At 46.5% G+C, this 20,605-nt stretch overlaps 1 protein-coding gene across 5 annotated transcripts in view; it reads left to right on the top strand.

Moving 5' to 3' along the window:
- Positions 1–20,434, top strand: part of CRB2 (crumbs cell polarity complex component 2) — a 54,419-nt gene extending 33,985 nt beyond the window's left edge. For 2 of the 5 annotated variants that reach the window (XM_054083878.1, XM_054083876.1), the window contains 7 exons: positions 2,574–3,275; positions 5,543–5,738; positions 6,257–6,396; positions 6,862–7,044; positions 7,986–8,099; positions 17,721–18,668; positions 19,515–20,429. In XM_054083878.1, coding sequence (XP_053939853.1) covers positions 2,693–3,275; positions 5,543–5,738; positions 6,257–6,396; positions 6,862–7,044; positions 7,986–8,099; positions 17,721–18,668; positions 19,515–20,134 — 2,784 coding nt within the window. In that variant the 5' untranslated portion in view covers positions 2,574–2,692 and the 3' untranslated portion in view covers positions 20,135–20,429. Of the gene's footprint in view, positions 1–2,573; positions 3,276–5,542; positions 5,739–6,256; positions 6,397–6,861; positions 7,045–7,985; positions 8,100–17,720; positions 18,669–19,514 lie in introns of all 5 variants that reach the window. The other 3 variants (XM_054083877.1, XM_054083875.1, XM_054083879.1) reach the window with 3 other exon arrangements.
- Positions 20,435–20,605: the final 171 nt, after the last annotated feature.

Genomic DNA, 20,605 nt, shown 5'->3' with positions numbered 1-20,605 from the left:
GAATTCTGGTTTGAATGAATGTCTGGTCTGTGAAATTATTTAGCCAGAAGTTTAGCACTGGCACTGAATGGCAAGTAGATTTATACTGTATTTACGCATGGGCATGTTTTGTCCTTGGGAAATATTCCAGCATTAGCATAGGTGTGCTTTGTACAGGGAAGTGTATGATATAATCTTGGAGTTAGTGTTAATACGCCTGTAACCTCTGCTGAGTAGGGCAAACTTGTGGGTAGATTTCTGCGAGCTGCGGTTCACAGAATATTTGAAGCTGTTTAGATATTATTTCATTCCTTGTGGTTTATGCTGCAGTCTCGGCCTGCTCCATGCATGTCTTACGAGCAGTGCTGTGTTACGTCAGGGTGCGTCCTCCCAAATGAGGTCCTGCTGAAGTCATCACTCTTAGATGTAACTGAGGTAACACTTGGTCACAGAAAGGAGCTAAAACGAATACAGTAATAATGTGGGAATTGAACTTTTCTCTATGCAGGACTGTACAGAACTAGTTGTTCACCACAGTGAGTACAGGTAACTAGTTAACTGCTGCTGTTGGTGATCGCAGAGAGCTTAGAGGAGATGGAGTTCTCCCCATTGCTCTGCCACTGTTCTTGGTAAACCAACAGGGCCTTTTGAAGCTTTAGTGAAGCTCTGTCTTTGCCTGACGTGGTATCTATCTATAGTTCAAGCCCTGTGATGCCTGCAAGCTTCTCTTGCAGAAAAGGGTTATGTATTTGTCATCAAATCTTTGTTTAATGCACAGACATTACTGACTAATTCAGATTATTGAGCACTGCAGGCGAGATGAACCGAAATAGAGAAGGTACAAACAGGTATGTCTGGTGTGAAAGAGCTTTGGAAAAGGCAGGAAATAGCAAAGGAATTTGACATTTGTCTGTATTTGCAAGAAGCTTTTGTGCTGTCTGCTTATAACGGAAGCAGAAAACCATGGATGTAGCCTATGGAATGACTTCAGCCAGTCTACACGTGCAGTGCTTGGTGGTTCTGTTGGAATGTGAATTTCTCTGCAAACCTGCTGCAAATCAAGCAAATCTGCTGCAAATCAAAGGAGTCGTTCTGAATGTGCAGTGGGCCTGGTCTCTCTTTTCCATCCCAAACTGCTGCTGGGAAGTGCAGGCTGGGGCTGGGTACTCATTAAGCGCACAAAGACCTGTATCTCATGCCTAGGAAGGCTCTTTAGCAAATAGTTTCCTAGGCTCCCGCTGTAATTGCTACAGAGATTCCAGGCAGATTCCGTCATCCTTGTTTTCTGCCTGACTGGGAATCTGAGAATAAAAGGGTGGATGGCAGAATAATGGGATTGCTGGACAGTGCAATGCTCAGCAACTCTCCCTAGCATCACATGAGAGAGGAAGGGAGGAGTAGGCGGTAGGGTTGGTGTGGGGGAAGAGAAAGGGCTGCCTAAATCCCTGAGCACCCTCCTTCCCCATCATCACTGCCTCTTAAAAGGAGACTTAGAAACACTTCAGTCTTCTGGTGGGACGAATCTGGGGGAGGTCAGGGCGGGGGCAGGCTATTGTAAACCAAAGTCTCCTCTAAATCCTTTTCAGGCCCTGAAGCCGGATGCCTCGCCTTCAGGTACAAAGAGACTGGGGGGCTGATGGGGCAGGGAGGTGATAGAAAACCGCTCACACTGATTAACTACTGGGTGTGTAGACGGTGCATCCACCGGGGCAAGGCAAACATGACCGGCCTGAGTGAGAGAAAGTGTAATGGCAGCTGGGAAGCGATGTGGTGGTGTGTGATCCCAGCAAATTCTTAGCATGGAGCACGGCATGTTAACGCAAGGGATCTCAGCTGGCAGGAACCAGTGCCTTTGGCCCTCTGAGTAACAGCCCCCTCTCCACCTGTGGTTGTGTGAGGGTTCCCAGAGGCTCATTCCTGTCACTTGCTGGCAGTAAAAAGGGCAGAGAGCTGCTTACACGATTAATTTAAAAATGAGGTTAAACGTAGTGATCGCTTGACTGCAAATGCCAGACAAGGTCAGGATTGTCTCACCAAGAGCAGGAGGTGATTCTCCGATACCACTTGCTATTTCATGAGATTTTTTGGCCATTTTTCATAGACATCTGCTATGTAGTTGTTTGCAGAATTGCTTCCAAGTTTGGATGGTTCATAACGCTTCTGCAGGAATCAGTCTGTGGTGTCTCTACCCCACAGCTTCTCTCCCACGTGTCCTGGAGTGGAGCAAAACAAAAACCTCTGATATCAGAAAGCCACAGCGGGATGAAGGGCTCATGACTGCTGCCTTTGTAAAGGGAGAGGGTCTCTGTTTGCATTATCTTTGTCTCTTTGTCAATTTGTGAGTGCCTCCTGAAACCAGGCACCTAGACATCCAACTGAGCAAGAAATTCCTGACTGCCATCATCATACGAAGGCATGTTGTGTTGTCTTAACAGTAAATGTTTGATTTGCCAGTAGCCTTCTTGGCTAATAGCCAGCAGGGCCTTCCAGGTGGAATTTAGGTGGGCGGTCTCCGAGTTGTATGTGGTGATCAGGAGAACTTTCTTCATTAGACCTACAAATGCTGAGTAACAAAAAGTCTCTTTTCTCAACAGGAACTTCATACTCTGAAAATGAGAGCAGCTGTTCCTCATCCCCCTGTGAAAATGGTGGCAGCTGTAAGGATTTGGGAGCTGGTTACCAGTGCACCTGCCCTGTGGAGCCTGTAGCCTACATGGGTACAAACTGTGAGCGTCTCTATGATGCATGCATGAAACACAAGTGTCCTGCCCATAGGATTTGCAACAGCACTCCAGGACTGCTGGAATATGAATGCACCTGTATGCCTGGCTTCACAGGTATTGGTTGTAGCGGTGATGTGGATGAGTGTGAGAGCAACCCTTGTACAGACCCTGGCTTTGAATGTGTAGGTAGTGTAAATGGATACACCTGTAAATGCCAAGCAGGACTGACTGGAGAAGGCTGCCAAACAGAAAGCTCTGTCTGCTCTAGCCACCCCTGCCTAAATAACGGGACGTGTGTCGAGGGTCCTGGGGACTATACCTGCATCTGCCAGCCTGGCTTCACCGGGGCCGACTGCGGAGACAACACTGACGAGTGCGCCTCCAACCCGTGCCAGAACGGAGCCATCTGCCGAGACAGGGTGAATGAGTATAGCTGTTTCTGTGTGCCTGGGTTCCAAGGATACAACTGTGAGATAGACATCAACGAGTGTGCCTCCCAGCCCTGTAAAAACAATGGCACCTGCCTCAATGAGATGGATCACTATTGGTGCAAGTGCGTCCCCGGCTACACAGGTACCGTTCACGCTCGTGTACTCGCCAGGTGGTGGGGTTACATCTCTCTGTTCATGTACTTCCACAGTTTGCCTGCTCGTGCTATTCTTGTCATTAGCTGTCCTGAGGAACCGATGTTTTACAGCCGTGAGACTGTGATCTCTGTTGCACGACTCGCATTTCTGGAGTGTTTGATACTGTGCACGAATAATGGTGCAGGGCTTGGTGTTGCGGCTTCTGGGAAATGGTTTGGACTTTGATTTCCAGGGATGGTTTGGATGTTGAGAGACATGGATCTGAGAGTGAGAGTGGATGGGCTGCCTGAGACATTGAGTGCTGATACAAGGAGATGTGAATAGCTCTCAGTATGAAATTAAGGGAGATAATGGAGAAAAGAGGTTTGTTATCAGGAAATATATACTCAGTGTTTCCAGGTATAACATAGCTCTGCCTGTCTGACCTGTAGTTCTTTGTGCTGTCCTATAGGATCTCTCTGAGGGACATAGTCCTTTTGGAATACAGTGGAGATTTCTTTTCTAATTCTTTCACTTCCAGCAAATGGTTTTTGGCACGTAACCTAAGTATCTCCTTTTTTTTGTGCATCTGCACTAGTGGTGACTTGGAGAATATCTCCACCTGCGAGTTATCTGTGTGGGAGGCAGTGGGGGCTGTCCTTTCTCTAGCTCCGCTTATCGGAGCGGAATGCGGTTGTGCTGCGCCCAGATCTGCCTGGTACCACCTCGCACATGAACTTTCTCAGCACTCCTCGTTGTCACAGACTGAAGTGTTGAAAGAGTAAAGTTGCTGTGAAGGAATGCTGCTGATTACTAGTGGAATGAGGAGAAGTTACAACGTCGGGAGTGTAGTCCCTGCTGCTGACTCACTCTGATAAAAATGAACAGAGATGAAGGAGGAAAAAAAGCAGAATTTCTGTGTAGGCTGTAGGTTTACTACTGATTTTGGATATCAAACATCATTCTGTCTTTGCAAATCGGTTTCTTTTTTTTAATCTCTGCTGAATCCTCAATTCAGCCTTGTGGGGTTCCTCTGCCAAGGAAGCGATAAAGTGATTCAGGCAGCTGGAGGAGCTGTGCTCCAAGTTATTCTGAGGTCAAACATGAGGCTTTGCCTTCTGCTTCAGTGCTTCACCCGGCAGTTTGAGCACCATTGGCCAGCAAGACCACGTTGTTTCCTGGTGCTTGCAGCTGGAATTTGGGTGAAGAAAGTTTTGCACGGGTATTGACGGGTTTGAAGCAGCAGATTAGGGGGCCCGCATTCCATCGGGATTAGGATGTCCATGCCTACTCTGTGGTGAGCCTTTGCCAGGAAGGGGAGATTAGATGGATTGGCAGGTGCCACTGTAATGACTAAGGTTTGGAGGTGATGCCAGGCCACGGACACCTTGGAGGTGGGAGGTAGTATGGTAAGGTGGTTGCAAAGAAGTCACGCAAGAGGTCTTCTTCTGTCAGGGTCCAAAAATACATGACTTGCTGTTATTCTTGACTAGTAGCGTTGGAGATAAAACCTAATTTTTAATAGGATTTCATGATAAAATTATTTACTAGTATTTAGAATCACTGTAATTAGCATTTTGCACTGCTTTAATGCTTTTTTCCTAGGTTTCTCAAAGCAAGTTACAAATATTATTTAAGCAAATGGAGCAGTGTTTTGGAGAAGCAGGTAGAGATCACTTTTCCCACATCCCAATTGCAACTGGATCTGATAAATAGCAGCACAACAGAAGCGAAGAGTCCCCTGTCTAACTAAAACTGTAAGAGCTATATCATATATAAAGGTTCAGATAACACTGACTAGCAGTGTAATTCTTCTCTTCCCATTCCTGTCCTTCCTTTCCTCGAAGGATCCCAAACCAAAACAGCTATCAATGCATTTTTAAGAGCTGTGTGTAAGATCAAGGTTTTGTGGCTTACTCAGAAACTGGATGTTATTTGTGAAGTGCTGATGGGCTGGCTGCTTGGACAAACCTGAATGACAGAGACTAAACCTTCACAAATACTGGAAACTAGTTTTAGTTTTGATAGAAGACAAAAAATCAGAAGTCTGGACAAAATAATTTTGTGGCAAATAAAAATTAAAGGACTTTAATTCGTAAGAATTGCATACGGTTCATGACTTCCCACTATTCTGATGGCAATATTTAGCCGGATCACTATGGTTACCAGTTTGGGTTGATAACACAGCTTTTGTGATTCCAGCTAAGCAGCCAGGCAGCACAGCTGTACTGTTCTGGGTTCCTAACGCAGGCGTTTCTCTGTTTTGTAACAAAGGTGTGAACTGTGATGCTGAAATAGATGAGTGTGATTCAGACCCTTGCCAGAACGGGGCCCTGTGCCATGATCACATTGGGTTCTACACCTGCACTTGTGCACCGGGTTTCCAGGGAATGCAGTGTGAGGTGGACATCGATGAGTGTGTGAGCCAGCCCTGCAAGCACAATGGCACCTGTCACGACCTCGTTAACAGGTGAGAAATCCGAGTCCTTTGCATAGTTAAGTACCAAGACTGATCTAAAGGTCTGCTCAGTGTAACCTGGGAAAATTAGAGTGGAAATCTGTGGGGGTAACTGGATTAAGTGTTTTGTACATCCCAGTGGCAGTAACCGAGGGATTTATGGCAATAAGGGAGGAGGCCCCTCCCAGCACCAGAACTCCCAGGGTGCTTAAAGGAAGGTAGGAAGAGAATCCTGCTATTGCTTCCAGCTGATACAAGGGGAAGTGATTGGCAGAGCATGAACAGCAAAAGCATCTGCTGAGAACACACCTGTGTGTCTGAGTTTGTTTTCATAAGTACCTGGTAAACTCAGAGGCTGCTGGGGATTCTGCTCTGTTGTTAGTGTGGGCTGTGTCGGTGGAACTGCCTTCCTCCTCTGTCCCACAAGTGGGCATGAGAACTGGCAGCTTGGCTCCATTTGCTCTTTCCTTAGAGTGGGCTTTGCAGTCACATGAAGAACTCGCATGTTGCTCTGTTTTGGTGCCCCACAGCTACCGTTGTGACTGCAGTGACACGGGCTTTGAGGGGGCCCACTGTGAGCTGGATATTCTGGAGTGTGCCTCTGAACCCTGTCTGAACAATGCCACCTGTGTGGAGGGGATCAAAAGCTACAGCTGTGCCTGCTGGCCAGGTAAGTTAAAAATCGGTTTGGCGTTGCTGGTCTGTGGGCACGCTGCATAGCAGAGCACAAGTGAAATGAAATGGCCATGTTGAAAAAGTAAAGAATTAATGATCATATTGCATGGTCCAGTGTGATTTTTTCATAGTCTGAAACAGTGAGGCTGCTGCTGCTTCTCTTTACGGGCCATCTCCAAATCCAGTTGGCCTCGTTGCTGGGAAATGCACCTTGATTCTCAAAAATGCTTTCTCTTTTCTGCCATTTTCCATCATGTGTTGTTCTGTCATGAAGTAAATGCTTTTCTGCAAACTGATTGTTTGGCTCCTACATTTGACGTAGTGGAGAAAGTGGAGACTCCCTACTGCATGAGCTGCAGTGTCCTCTGGGTCTCATTCTCACCTTCAGGGCAGCCATGATATTTGGGAGACTAATTCCAGTGAAGCTGTGTGCAATGTTGACACCGATGTCTCCTGGCAGGTTACACAGGGCAGCACTGCGAAGAGGATGTGGATGAGTGTGCTTCGGATCCCTGTCACAACGGAGGTGTGTGCTTAGAGCGATCCAACCAAGCCTATTACGGAACACGGGCTGACTTCCCCAGTTCCTTCAGCTATGGCGGAGCAGCTGGTTTCCTCTGCGAGTGCCAGCCAGGCTTTACAGGTGAGCTGTGCACTACAGTGTTCATCCTGTCTGCACCTGACAGATGCTGCGTGGTTTGAGTAGACAGGAATGGAGCAATGATTATCTGTGCAACAAAAGTCACTTAACGGCTGGTACTTCAGAGGGGTGTCAGCCTTGTGCCTCAGGAAGGAGCCTCTGTTCACCCACTGTATGGCTCTATCGCAGACAGCTGTCTGAATGTCACACTGTCCAGCAAGCCTGTCTCCAGGCTGAGGCAGCAGCCATGCACTTTCCTTGTGCTTTGATGCCCTCTGGCTATGCAGATGCCAAGGTGGTTTCTCTTTGTCTCTCTCATGCATAGGGCAGAATTCATCCCTGCAAGAGATCTGTGAAACTCCTCATCAGAGGAAACTAATTCCCTGGGGCGCTGGGTAACTGTTGTAGGTGTGTCCCCATGAGACTGCTCTCATGACAGCAACTGTATAATCAGAGGGAGTAGAAGAAGAGGGATTCTGCATAGAATCATGGAACGCCTCCATGGGTGGGGCATCCACAGCTTCTTTTCTTGATATTGTCCTTTTGCAGCTAGCAGCTCTGTGGATATTCAGCTGAAATGTCATTTCCTTGTTTTTTACGGGCTAAACAATAACACTGTATTCTTTTTTGAGAGAAAAATCAGAATTTGGCCCTCTATTGCATGGTTGGGAATGGTTCAGAAGTTCTCATCCTGCCACTGTTCCCTTTCATGACACTGGAAAATCATTTGACCTTTCCCTACTTCATTTTCTCTAGTGGTTTTGGTGCTGGTATCCGTGTGCCAGTGTGTCTGGAGAGACATGCTGTAGTTTAAGAGATTCTTTTGCATTTTTAGATAAAGGAAAACAAATTAAAAAAATTATTAAATCGGTTGTCATTTAGATTCTTTCCTTCACTGACGTGCATGTGCATTTAAGATGCCTATTTTTTTTTTCACTTTAAAGGGGAGACCTGCTTTGTCAACATTGATGAGTGCGAGTCCCAGCCGTGTCAAAATGGAGGCCTCTGTGTGGACCTCGTTAACAGCTTCCTTTGTCACTGCCTACCAGGTTATTCAGGTAATGCTGGTGCAGCGGGGTGCCTGGAATGCCTGGTTCACCAGTGCTGAGCTGCTGCATTACTGCTGGGCTGCAGGACCGGATTCCAGCCCTGGGCAACCCAGGCTGTGGAGCAGGACTGAGATGATCTCCAGGGAGTGTGGTAGTGGTGCCGTGGGATGGCTGTGGTTCATGGCTCGAATGCCAGGGGAAAGCTATGTGATTTTGGTCAAGTAAGCTGATAGGCTATGAACTACGTTTTGAGACCTGAGATCAACTATGCTGAAGAGTGTGAAGGTCAGAATATTGAGGGGATCCGTATCCTGGCGTGAAAGTTCACTGAGGGAACCATGGAGATTTTTGTACACATAATGGGAACAAAACCAGCCTTCAAATCAAAAAAGGGTGCTGAACATTCTAGTTGTCAAAAGCTATTGAGTGTAGCAGATTGGATCACCAGCACATCAAACATTTGTGCAACATCTCCATTCCCTAACACCCCTGGATGATAAGAGGCAGCAGTTTTCAGCTGAAGGCAGTAATCTGGTATGTTAGAAGGTCAAAAGGTCTTTGTGATGTGAGGAAGTGAAGCCTTCTCTGTTTACAAGGGAGTGGGGATTCTGGATTCTTACCTACATATGCCCTGTGTGACCCTAATGGGTCTTGGTTTTCTAGCTGAGAAACCAGAGGGTAGTGAATATTGCACAGGAGGTCTGTTAGGAAGGTACACTGGTAGCTGATACTGAACCTCAGCTTAGTTTAAAAATGTCTCCTACATCTTTAAATTCCATGCGTACTCTCTGTTTTGAGCAATTTAACACCAAAACTAGTTTATGAGAAAGGCGATCCCCAATGCAATCCTGCAGTTACGTCTTTCTGAGGTGGATGTCGCTTTTCCGCAGTGTTACTAGGCTGCCATCTCGTGGGAAAAAGAAAAAACTGAAGCCCGAAGAAAACCTTGTCCCTTTAATTTCTTTGGACTGCAGGTAGCAGCATTCCAGAGACTGCCTTAGGCCTTATTGCATGGGAAAGCTTTGTGTTCGTTCTGTGGTCATAGCAGTTGAGCTGTGTTGGGGCGACTACCCACCTTCTTCCTGGGAAGGCCCATTACACTGATACTTTCACTCCCAGCATCTCAAATCAGCTCCTAGTTGAACACCTTCTGTAACTGGGCTGAAGTACCTGTGGTTTTTTTCTGGCCTAAATTGAGTGCTTTGGAGTCCTAATTCAGGCAAGGCTAAGAAAAATTTGCGTTTGTAGGCGTGGTCTTTGAAAATAAGCTTTTGTCCAAGCTCTTTATTGCTACTTTCTTGGGTAGTTACAATGCTGTACTCGTGAACTTAGATCTTGTCCAGAGAGATGGTTTGAAGTTTATCCTACTTGTCAGGATTCCCACTCACGTACATGCCTTGTTCCCTTTTCCTCCTCTGGTGCCCCAGCACCCTTGCAGAGTTCAGAATTTCATTGTGCTTTTCCAGACTGTAGATCTGTTTAATCCTCTCCGATTCTTGGTGTGCTTACAGGCAGAAAACCTGACAGAAACATGGGATGATGGGCAAGGGAGTGCAAGAGTTCATTCTGTTGCATCACATTTGGGTTCATTAGTACTTGAAGGGGATTAGAAGCAGGTTGCTTTTCTAGTTGTTGCTTTTGGTAAAGGACTTTCTCAGCTGAGGTAGCTCTGACACATGAACACAGCGAAGGGCTCGGAGCAGTCTGGGAGATCAGTGAGTGCGTGTGGAGGAGTGAAGCTGACAGGGAAATAATAGCAATTAATCTCCCCTCCTTTGTCAATTAATCCCAGTACAGTCATGCTGGGTAAACAGCTTATTACTTCATATTAGGATCACAGAACAACTTTGTGAAGCTTCCCATAATGTTTCTGTTCAAAACACATTTCTGTAACAGCTTAGATCTGCCATGAACTTGGGTTTAAGCTGCCTCCGCTGATTAAAGTGAACTTGCTACTCTGATGAAGAAGGATTTCTTGGGGCGGCAGGGGGTTCCTTCTGTATTTTTTTTTCCTTCAGTCTGAGGAATTTGGGGAGTGTTGGCATAACAATGTGAGCCAGGACAAATTCTTTCTTTGCAAATTAACTGCCTGAGTGGTGTCTCAGGCTACCGCGGCACAGGGACATGAGCCATTGCTCTCTGAGATGTAGTTGCTGCAAAAGCGGTGCCTCATTCCTGAGCAAACCACATAGTAGGTCCTGAAGAGTCTGTTCAGCGCATCAGTTTGTGTTTTGGTAGAGGATGTACCCTGAGAGGATCTAAGAAGTATGAATCAAAAGATTGCATCGATAGTAAATGAAGTGAGAAAGAGAAGGAATCTTGCATGGTCTTGGAAGTTGTCAACTGTGGCCAAGATAAAAAGCATTTCAGGAACAGTTTGCCTTTTAGGAAGAAAATTAATTCTTTATTCATAGGAGTGGTTTCAGTCCATCACATATGTCCTAAGCTACAGTTTAGGCCAAGACATGAAAAAGACAAGTACCTCCATTTTTAACTTTCCAGAATCTAATTGCTTAAGTGGAATTTGGCTCATTCATTCTTTAAAAACTTTTAAACGGCCTGAGTGCTCCCATTTGTATTTCCACTCCTGCTAATGTTGTCTTTAGGAAGGCAGTGGCCTAAACCACGGTACTGTGGCAGTGGTCAGCTGGAGTGCGAGGGGAAGAGCACCTTCATTCCAGTTGCCGTCATCCTTTCGCAGTGGTATCTTGCAATCGTGGTAACATTCAGAGCTTTTTTTACATGGGACTGAGGAAGGCTTCTGCTTTCATGAGAACTCAGGAGGTGATGTGGTGGTAAATTTGGTAGTGATTGTGAATGTATCCCAGTATAATTGCAGTGATTACTGACCGTTTTACTTTGTTCAGCCCTAACATCTCTGTCAATTGTCCTCAAAGAAATAGGATGCCTTCTGTCTAGATGGCTACAAATGGTTACTCTGTAAGAGTGTCAGCTCAGATCACACAGGTTTGAATTCCCTGGTCATGAGCCACGAAATAAATGGGAGATGCTGCTTCCTTCTACCCACCTCAGGATAGATTCAATTCTTCTGTGTAGTTATTTCTTGATGCCAGTCTTGTTTTAGAGGTGTAGGCTCTACAGAAAGGACAGCCAGAAGGTTAAGATAGTAAAGAGATTAGAAGACTGTTACCCCTTCACAGAATCCCTTTTGGTAAATATAGCTGGAGGGAGCTGTGGAACACATCCTCCCCTTCTGCCTCCCTTCCGATCCACATGTCCCTTCTGGATCACAGCTCCATGGTAAGCAGACCTTTTGACTTCCCTGTCACCTGATCACAACGCTGCATGAGCAGATGCCTCAGTCTAGATCCTGCTTGAGTCTAGGTGCCAGGTGAGTTCTGAGTCCTTAGAGGTGCTGAAGCTTTGTGACTGCACAGTCTGGCTTATCTAGCCCTTCATATAGGTGTTCTGACTGTGGGCAACCTGAGATGTGCCAGGTCACCATGGTTAAAGGCTTTTGAGAGGATTATTGGTGATGGAGCAACTGATTTAAATTTTACTTCCTTCCTAACCAAAATGGGTTAAAGTCATCTTCAGAACTGGGGCAGGCAAGTACTGGGCAAAGCAGTGTCACAGAGAGAGAGAATTCTTCTGTGGTAGGTATGGCAAGGTGGCATATGGATGTACTGTTTAGAATTGTCATGACTGTCTTTCCTTATCCTCATTCTGTGTGTAGAGAACCCTAGTCTGTGTAGATCCCAAAACTGATCCTGGAAAAAGAAGCAATCACTGTTTCTAATTAGTAAGAGTTCATCTAATGAATTAGAAAAGTTGTAGTGGCTTGTGGGGGATCAGCATCTGTTGATTTATGGAACATGGACTTGGGTACGATGTGTTTCCATTCAGCGGTATACAGAGAGACTCTGGGCGTGTAAATATGTGTGTGTAGAAATCAAAAGTATGGATCTTTTTAAGGCGATTTAACGTTCTCCAGTCCTCACAGTTCTAGTTTATTGCTGCAGTAGGCAGGCAAATGGGCACAGGCTGAACAATATCAGAAGACTCTTACTGGCTGTTGCAATATGGGATAGCATTAATGTTTAAAATCTGTGTGTACGTAGGACCCAGCTGTGACTGTCTGAGGAGTTTTGACTCCAAACAAACACTCACCATATCCCTCCCACTTAAATATCTGTAAAACTGGCTGGCATGTTTGGGTTGAGTGAGAATGAAGAATGTAAAATAGCAACAAGAGTTGCTGGAATGCTTTCTTTTAATATCTTAAAGTGATACTGCTGATGCGGATTCCAGACTTGGACACGGGGGAGTTTTTGTTTGCCTGGACCTGACATTAATAATAACAGAGAGTCTAAGTTTGGGGAAATCTCCCAGATAACATTTCTTCACAGAAATCAGAACCTTCCTTGGGCTCCTACAACATGAAAGCACAATTCTGCCTCCAGGAACTTTACAATGTGAAAGGAACCACTTTTTTTTCTTAAAAATAACCAAACAGAACCACAGAGAAAAAAATGATACTGCAGCAGCTAATTTTATAAGGCTGCTAATGAGGAAGGCAGACAGTTTGATCCTGCAGTCCCATCTTTGTATGAGAACAGTCAGCATCACGTGGAGATTTTCCTTCCATTCAGTTTGATTTCATAGAAAAAGATCATGGTGGTTAAAAGTGGAGACTTTTCTTCGTGACTATTGCAGAGTGGGAGTGCTTGTGCTCACAGGCACATGGAACGGGGCACACCGGGGAAAGAAGCTACAGGATGTGTTGGACTCAAGTAAGTCAGCATCGAATGTACACAGTGTACAATGAAGCTTTTTGTTTAGCCTATAAAGAGAAAAATCCATATTTTGGCCTTATTTGTGGAATTGGCAGATTCACCTGGGAGGCAGCAAGGGCCAGAGATTGTGTTCTTACTCTTTCCAGTTGGCGCTGGTAGTGCGGGTGCTGCCGGGCGTTCCTGTAACGCACTGGGTGAGCACACGCTGAGTGCGCATTCTTCGTGTCAGTGCTGACAGAGGCCAGCTGGGAGGTTTAGAGCGGGGCTGGATTAGCTCCCACTACAGCGCAGGTCTCATCTATATTGGCTGGTTTCATCTCCAATCCCTCTGTCTGACTGGCATCGCAGAGCGCTTCCACGCGTTCTGCCGCTTGAGTCTGGCCTCTTTTGTCATTCCTCCCCTCGCTCACCTCCAGTTTTTTTCTCCTTTACTGTCACAAATGTCCACAAGGAGTCGGCCATGAAATCTCTGCTGATTGGCGTGATCCTGAAGGGGATGTTTCTGCTGGCAGGTAACGAGAAATTGCAGTGTGTCCTGGATGTTTGTGTGCCTGCCTGGGGCAGGGAGCTGGCTGTGCGATTCCTGGTGGCTGGAGGCAGGAGAGGGAACCAGAACTGACTGGAAAGGAAGAATGTTTTTGTTTTGAAGAGACCTAAAGTTTTGTTTTGGAAACTTTAGGGCAAGGAATTTCCTTGTTGCTGGGAGATGAATGCGGAGCTGTCAGCACTCTCCCTGTGCTTCTGTGCTGCAGTTCTGCCCTGCTCTGTGCAGTAACCGAGTCGAGGTGCTCCAGGGTCCTTGTTTTGGACTCGGGTGTCCTGTGTAAACACACAGACATCTCCCCATCAGTTCTGGGAAACCTTAATTTTGCTGTCTTGTACATTTTCCAAATGTTCTTTTTTCCCCCGTGATTTCAAGCTTCTTTACTGAGAAGTCAGTTTTGTTTTATCTCAGAGGACAGAACCTCTGCTGGCCTGTGCCCTTCCTCGTCTCCTGGAGCAGCGGTGCCGGGGGGGAGGGAGCTCAGGGCTGTGTGTTGCCGTGGAAATAGCAGTAATTGTGCAAATATAATTGTGTTGGGGTCGGTGGTTGTGGCTAATTCTCTTCTCTCCCCCCTCTCTCCCTCCCCTCCTTTTTTCTTTTGATAATAATAACGATACAATATGTGAATACAAACCCTAATTAGGATGCACCAGGAGAGGCTGCTAGGAATTCAGCTGGCTTACAGAGAGGGCAAGCCGGCGCTGGCTGGGAAGCCCCACTGAACTCGAGTGTTTCGAGACTGGGCCCATGAATAGACCGTGTCCCTCAAGGGGTTTTGGTATTTGACAGCTCTATTAGATTTTCTCTTTTATGCGTGTTTATTCTTTTAACATGTTATGTACCTGTTGAAGTAAATGATTCTTAGCTGTATACAATGCGTTTCTTTTTACTAATAGCAGTCAGTGAGTAGTTATCTAAATTCAGGGAATTGTGGATGTATGGATTTTAATAACACTGGCATCTATCTGTTCTCACCGCATCAGGAACATTTCAGGGTTTAGTGAATAGATACCTATTGAAAATACTGCAGGTTGCTAAAGCCGAGCGACTTCTGAGTGCCTGTTCCTGCCACAGCCCCTGTGGGGTGTGAGCTGAGGCTGTTAGCTGCCACTGGAATGTTTGAAATTACTTGTCTGATAGCAGCCTTTTCAATAACACTCGTCTGATTCTCAGGTAACAAGTTCCACTGATTTGCATTTTTTAGTCTGTAACTAGATAAGAAACTCATCAAACATTTTGAAGTCTGCAAATGCTGTAATGGATCAGATTGGCAATATTGCTCTTAGTATTGATAAACAAATTAGTTTTGAACTTCTTAATATCCACTTTCCAGTGGGTTTGCAAAGACACAACTGTCCATGTCTTGGAGAAGCGTGAAATAATGGATATCCTTTATTTTGCTGGCATCATTGTCTTCATTTATACTCTGTCATCTGCAGCCAAACCCCAAAATTACAGACTCCTCTGCACTGAAATGAACACCTAGGAAGCAATATACAACAGAAATCTCCTTCTTCTGGTGTAACCAAAGAATTTGAAAACCTGGAGATGTTCAAACACAGTTGCCAAAAATCATTGGTGATGATGGAGGAGGAGTGAGGGCCAGAGTGGTGACTGATGCAGGGTATGGTCACTGTGAGGCATTTAAGGAGTCAGTGATGTACCACTGGGCGAGCGTTCAGCAAGGATTGATGTTGGCTTCCAGGCTTAACCAGATTTTTAGAACTCTTCCTCAGTTGTCTCTGTTATCAGTTTGTTTTAAAGGCTTCTCCATATTCAAATGCGCTGACTTTGAGGAGGGCAAGAACACATCAGGTGTGGTTTTAGAGGCTGGAGTCCTGGGAAGGCTGTTTGCAAGCAGAAACAATGACAGCAATAAAGATGCTGCCTGTGGTTTTGGTTCCTCCAGGAAGAGCTGCCCTGCTCTCTGCTGCTGAACATTTCCTGTACCTCTTTGTAATCTGTGAGGTTAGACAGCAGCGGGCAAAGACCTGAAGTGTCAGCTTATTCTTTTCACACATTTCAAACAAACCATTGAAGAAATCAGCTTTGCAACTTTTTTTTTGAGTTGTGTCCCATGGGAAAGCTTGCTGATCTATCAGCCACCAGTCTCGGGTTGTGCAATCCTCGTAGGCTCTCATTTGCCTCCCTGTGTGAAGCACTTGCCCCACAGGTGTCAGCTGGGAGGCTGGGAAACAGCCTGGGCCAGATTCCTGCTGCTGCTCCAGGAGAGAGGACGCTGGCCGGAGGATACTGGCCAGGCTAGGAGTGTGATGTGGGAAAATGGGGCTCCCAGCCTTCTCAGAAATGCCGACATTCAGGGCATCTCTCCTTTTTTATCCAAACCAGTGCTGCCTTCTCATCACCCTGGTAAATGTCAACAGCTCTGATCTGAAATGAGCGGCATCTTACAGATTTGGGGCTATACCAAACCTGTCTTTCTGACGCCACTCAACAGCCTCTCCCCTCAAATCTGAGTGCTAACTTGCCTCTTGCAGTTTTGAGAGCCCTCCAAGCCACTAATAACTCAGAAATCCCACTCCACGTGGTTCTACCGTTCTGCTGATTTTTCTTAATTCCAAACAAAGTTTGGGATTCTTCTGGCCCAGAGGTGCCCATTGTGCTCTATTCATTCCAACACATTTCCTTCAAGTGTGGAGAAACTCTTAATTCTCTCCTTGCTACTTCCTTTCCAGGTAAGATCACCCCCCAGGTGCTTGTATTGATGCAAGCCCAGCATCGATAGCTGGAGAAAACAGGCTGTGCTGAGGCAGTGTGAGCAACTTGGAATCCGTCCATCAGCTGAGCTCTTCTTCAAGGCAGGCATCGTTGGCCAAATTCAGTGCTTTTTCCACAGGCAGTTCCCTTCTGGGTTGTGTTGAGCTATGTCCTTGAGGAATCTGTGGTAATGTTGCCTACAGAACAGCTCAAGCATTGCTGGAAAGCACAGAATTACCAGAGCCTTCCATTTCTCTTTCAGTGCTTCTCAAAACTCCATACATCTTATATTCCTATGATGACACAATGCAACACTGTGGAGCTGAATGCTGGGGTTGATCTTTGCCTACTGCAGAGATAGTGCTGGTAACAACAGGGACTGTGGGCTGGACACAGTAAAGCAGCTTGGTTACCCAGCAGGGCACAGGGCATTTGTGCACGACTGCCTGTGCAGCATTGCTGGGGCACGAGGGGGACAAACCATCAATGTGTGTGTTCAAGAACCCAGTCCTCTGCTCAGGTTTTAATTTTTATCACACATCGATCCAGCTCCAGTGCTCCTAATGCCCCATCTCCCCTCATCTCCTTCCCTCTAGCAACTCTCTAATCTCTTTGACGTGCACATTGTGGCTTTTCTTTATAAATGCCTTTTGTGTTTGGATTCCCCTCCTTTGTGTGTGAATTCCTTCTTTTTCTTTCCGCTGTCCTCGTTGTGCTTGCTGGCAGATTCAGCGGGTAATGCTATTAGATTGGGATAATCCATGCTTGGTTTATCTGTGTGACTGTCTCTGGAGATTAGTGAACACCAGGGTTATGGGCCAGATAAAGTGAGCTGTTCAGGAGGGCTCTCAGTCTGGAGATGCCCAGGAAAATGACAGCAGATTTTCATTAACCAGATTTGAGTGTAATGTCTCGTAATTTTCTTGAGCCCTGTTGGGATTGCAGTGCCTCAGAGACAGCCGAACGGCAGTGCAGAACTTCTTACCCAGTTCACTTCTGCAGGAGTGGACAGAATGCAAACCAGCTTAGTGCGAGTATGGCAGAATGCCTGTGGAGTGTGTTTTGTTTGGTGTTTGATAGCAAACTGAGTTTTGTGAGTGTTTCACAATTTGAGGGTCCTCTGGGAATTGGAATTTTCTTATCTGAGGCCTTCCAATAACTTGTGTTAATGCTGTATGCAACAGTGGTGCCTGGAATGTGCTTAGGTCCAATCTGTGGACTCAAATTGAGTTTCAGCATATGAAACCTGTTGGGAAGGAAGCAAAAAATTCTTGCCACTCCTGTTTTGTCCCTTTCATATCCTCTGCATGTTGATTACCTGTGGTATTTGACATCGGGTGATGCAGGCTGACTGGCTGAAGCTCAGTGAAGAGCCTCTTCTCTGCAGCACGTGGGCGGCCAGCACACAAGCACGTTTTACTTGTGCTTGCAGGCATGGTGGGCTGCCCTGGAGCGAGTGTGGGGCTGCTCACTGGCAGCTCTTGGTGTTTTCGGGAGAGAGCGACTTAGTGAGCGGCAGTGCTGGGGTGGGTGGGGTGTGCCTGCCAGACTCTCTGCGGAAGGAATTGCAATCCCCTGCGCTGAGATCCAATTTCTAAATCTCTTTCGCAGGTGTGGAATGTGCTGTTAACATCAATGAGTGCGAGGAGGGTCCCTGCAAGAATGGAGCTGTCTGCGAGGATGGCATTGCTGACTATACCTGCCACTGTGCCCCTAGCCAGGATGGCATTATATGGGGAGGGAAGAACTGCTCTGTCAAACTCACTGGGTGCCAGATGCACAATTGCCAAAATGAGGCCTTGTGCATTCCAACCTACCAAGCTGAGAGCCATGGGCACCTGTGCCAGTGCCAGCCTGGTTTCTATGATGCCACATGTTCAACACCAACAACGTTTTCCTTTGCTTCCAGAGGGTATCTCTTCATTGAGCTGCCCGTGAACAATCATAGCAGGAGGGACGTAGCAGGAGATCAGTTTCCCAGCATGTCCCTCCGGTTCCGAACCACCTTGGCCAGCGCTATCCTTTTTTACCGAGGTCATGAAGCTGAATACTTGTTCCTGGAGCTATTTGATGGCATCTTGCATGCAGCACTGAAATGGGACGATGTTGAGTACCCGCTGCTTCTCGAGGGGCTGAGAGTTAATGATGGCCAGTGGCATAAAGTTGAAGTTATTCTGAACAGCACTGTGCAGCTGAAGCTCTGGGATGACTCGTGTGATGCCGGTGTCTGCCTGCAGAGCTCTTCTGTCCTGCATGGTGCTGCTTTGATCCCACCTGCCTTCCTGAACGTGTACGTTGGGGGTGCCGAGGATCCAATGGCCAACAACACCCAGAGCCAGCAAGGCTTTGTTGGCTGCCTGGAAGACTTTCAAGTGGATGCTGAAGCTGTGCTCCCACACAATCTGCCTGTGGATGAGTCCTCCCCAGTGAAGCAGGGCTGTGAGCGGACAGAGTGGTGCCTCTCCGAGCCCTGCTTTCACAGAGGGCTCTGCGTGGACCTCTGGGCGACCTTCAGGTGCGACTGTTCCCGGCCTTATGGAGGCCCAGCTTGCTTGTATGGTAAGTGCCACGATTTACATCTGGCAGCTCCACTGTCAGTCAATGCTTCAGAGAGACCACATCAGCATAGATGCTAGTGCTGGAAGCAGTGTTTTCTGCATGACCAGTGAGAACACTAAAGCAAACCCCTCTGTAAGTAAAATTCTCTTTGATCCCTTTTCTGCTACTTGCTCCTGTGGGAATGGTGGTCAGTTTTGTGGAGCAGATATTATTCCTTGTTGAGCCAGAGGCTCCAACTTCATCTTTACATTGGATCTGTGTGATTGCAGGAGGGCAGGGAAGTTGTTTTACTGTGAAAAGTTGGTCTTGCCCTTCTGAGTTAAGGGTGAATAGGAATGTATTGCTTTATAGATAAAACACGATGCGTTAAAGTAAGCTCTTTGACAATTTTGAGTTAAAAATCACATCTATTTGCATTTTATTTGTTCCTGCAGGCTTGTATTGATGTTTTTGCAGTTTTTTGTTTCACTTCTGAGCACTAAACACAGGAAGTACAAAGTTGTATTACTGTTAGCACCAAATTTACAAATTTTAAAAGTAATTTTGTAGTTTAAAAGTCTTTGAATAAATCTGTGTGGCGGCAAGGACTCTGCTAGACCTGGGTTTCCCTCGTCTGATACTTGCGTGCTTGAATTCTTGAAATCTCCCTCCAAAGAAAGCAAGGACACATTCATCTGCTTCTTGCTTTCACAGGCCTGAGTGGGCAGTGTAGTGACTCTGAGGCATGTTGACAATTTTGGGAAGAAAGGCCTTGCTCCATTCTTAAGGAGTTGCAGTTTAGAATATCCCTATGCTAGCTGCATTCCCCTTGTCATTGAGCTGATGTGCCTTTCTTTTCTCTTCCAGAGAGCCCAGCAGCAACATTTGGCTTTGAGAATTCCAGCAGCTTTGCCTCTTTCGCCCTTTCTGATAGCCTTGGTTCAAACTTCAACATTTCCTTTTTCATTCGTAGTCGGAAACCCAACGGTTTGCTACTGCAAATCAGCAATGAAACCGACCCCTGCCTCACTCTGTACTTGGGTGATGGCAAGCTGAGGATAGAGACGTTCTCTACAGATACAGTGACGCTTCCAGAAAATGTAGTGGATGGGAGAAGACACTTGGTAGTTCTGTCTTTCCAGGGAGGAATTGTTGGTGCTCACCAATCAGACACGTATCTGGAGCTAGGCCAGCTCATAGTGCCCCCTCTTTTAGCTGGCTATGAAGTATATGTTGGAGGACATCCTAGCGCAGCCAGCGCTGCTATGTGGGGAGGCTGTTTCAAAGGCTGCTTGCAAGACCTCCAGCTGAACAGCCACCAAATACAGTTTTTTCCAGCTGAGAACTCCAGTCTGCCGCAGGAACTCAATGGGACCCAAATTGGGAACCTTGTGAATGGTTGCATCTCTGATAACACCTGCAAGGTAGGATGTCTCCTGTTTGTCTCTACACGTGTGCAGCTGTTTATTACAGTTCTGTGGTTGTAGAACAGCTTGGCTCTTACCAATAGCAGGAAGATGAGCAGTTTTTAAGTACTGAAGGACACCCGGTCCCATACTTTCCTACTTCTCAGTGTTCTGCATACAGTTAGCACCGAGGTTTCTCTGGCTTCCCTGTAGTTTTTGTAGTCTGTAGAACCCGGGCAGTCCTGCTGTCCTACTGCCCCCTCTGTTTTGCCAAGCCCACACTGCTTTCCAGACTCCACTCTCTAACCAGTACCCTTCTCAGCTCCTCTCTTTGTCCTGTTTCAGTTGCAAAACAGCCTCTTCCCCCAGGAATTTGTTGCTTCAGCAGCAACAGTTCAAGAGCCGTGGTGCCCTTGGGTTAGCAGCTTTCTCTCCTTTATGCCACACAGAAGGTGGGGAGGCTGTACTCCTTAATTTTGCCCTTCCTGCTCATGGTGCTATGAAGTAGTTGTGCCTTTGGTATTAGGTGTGTCCTCCTGTGACAGAGCTTTG

The sequence above is a fragment of the Cuculus canorus genome, chromosome 19 (assembly GCF_017976375.1).
Source record: "Cuculus canorus isolate bCucCan1 chromosome 19, bCucCan1.pri, whole genome shotgun sequence".
In the NCBI taxonomy this organism is placed as follows: domain Eukaryota; kingdom Metazoa; phylum Chordata; class Aves; order Cuculiformes; family Cuculidae; genus Cuculus; species Cuculus canorus.
Note: the sequence above shows the minus strand (reverse complement) of the source record. Positions and strands in the feature narration are given on the sequence as shown.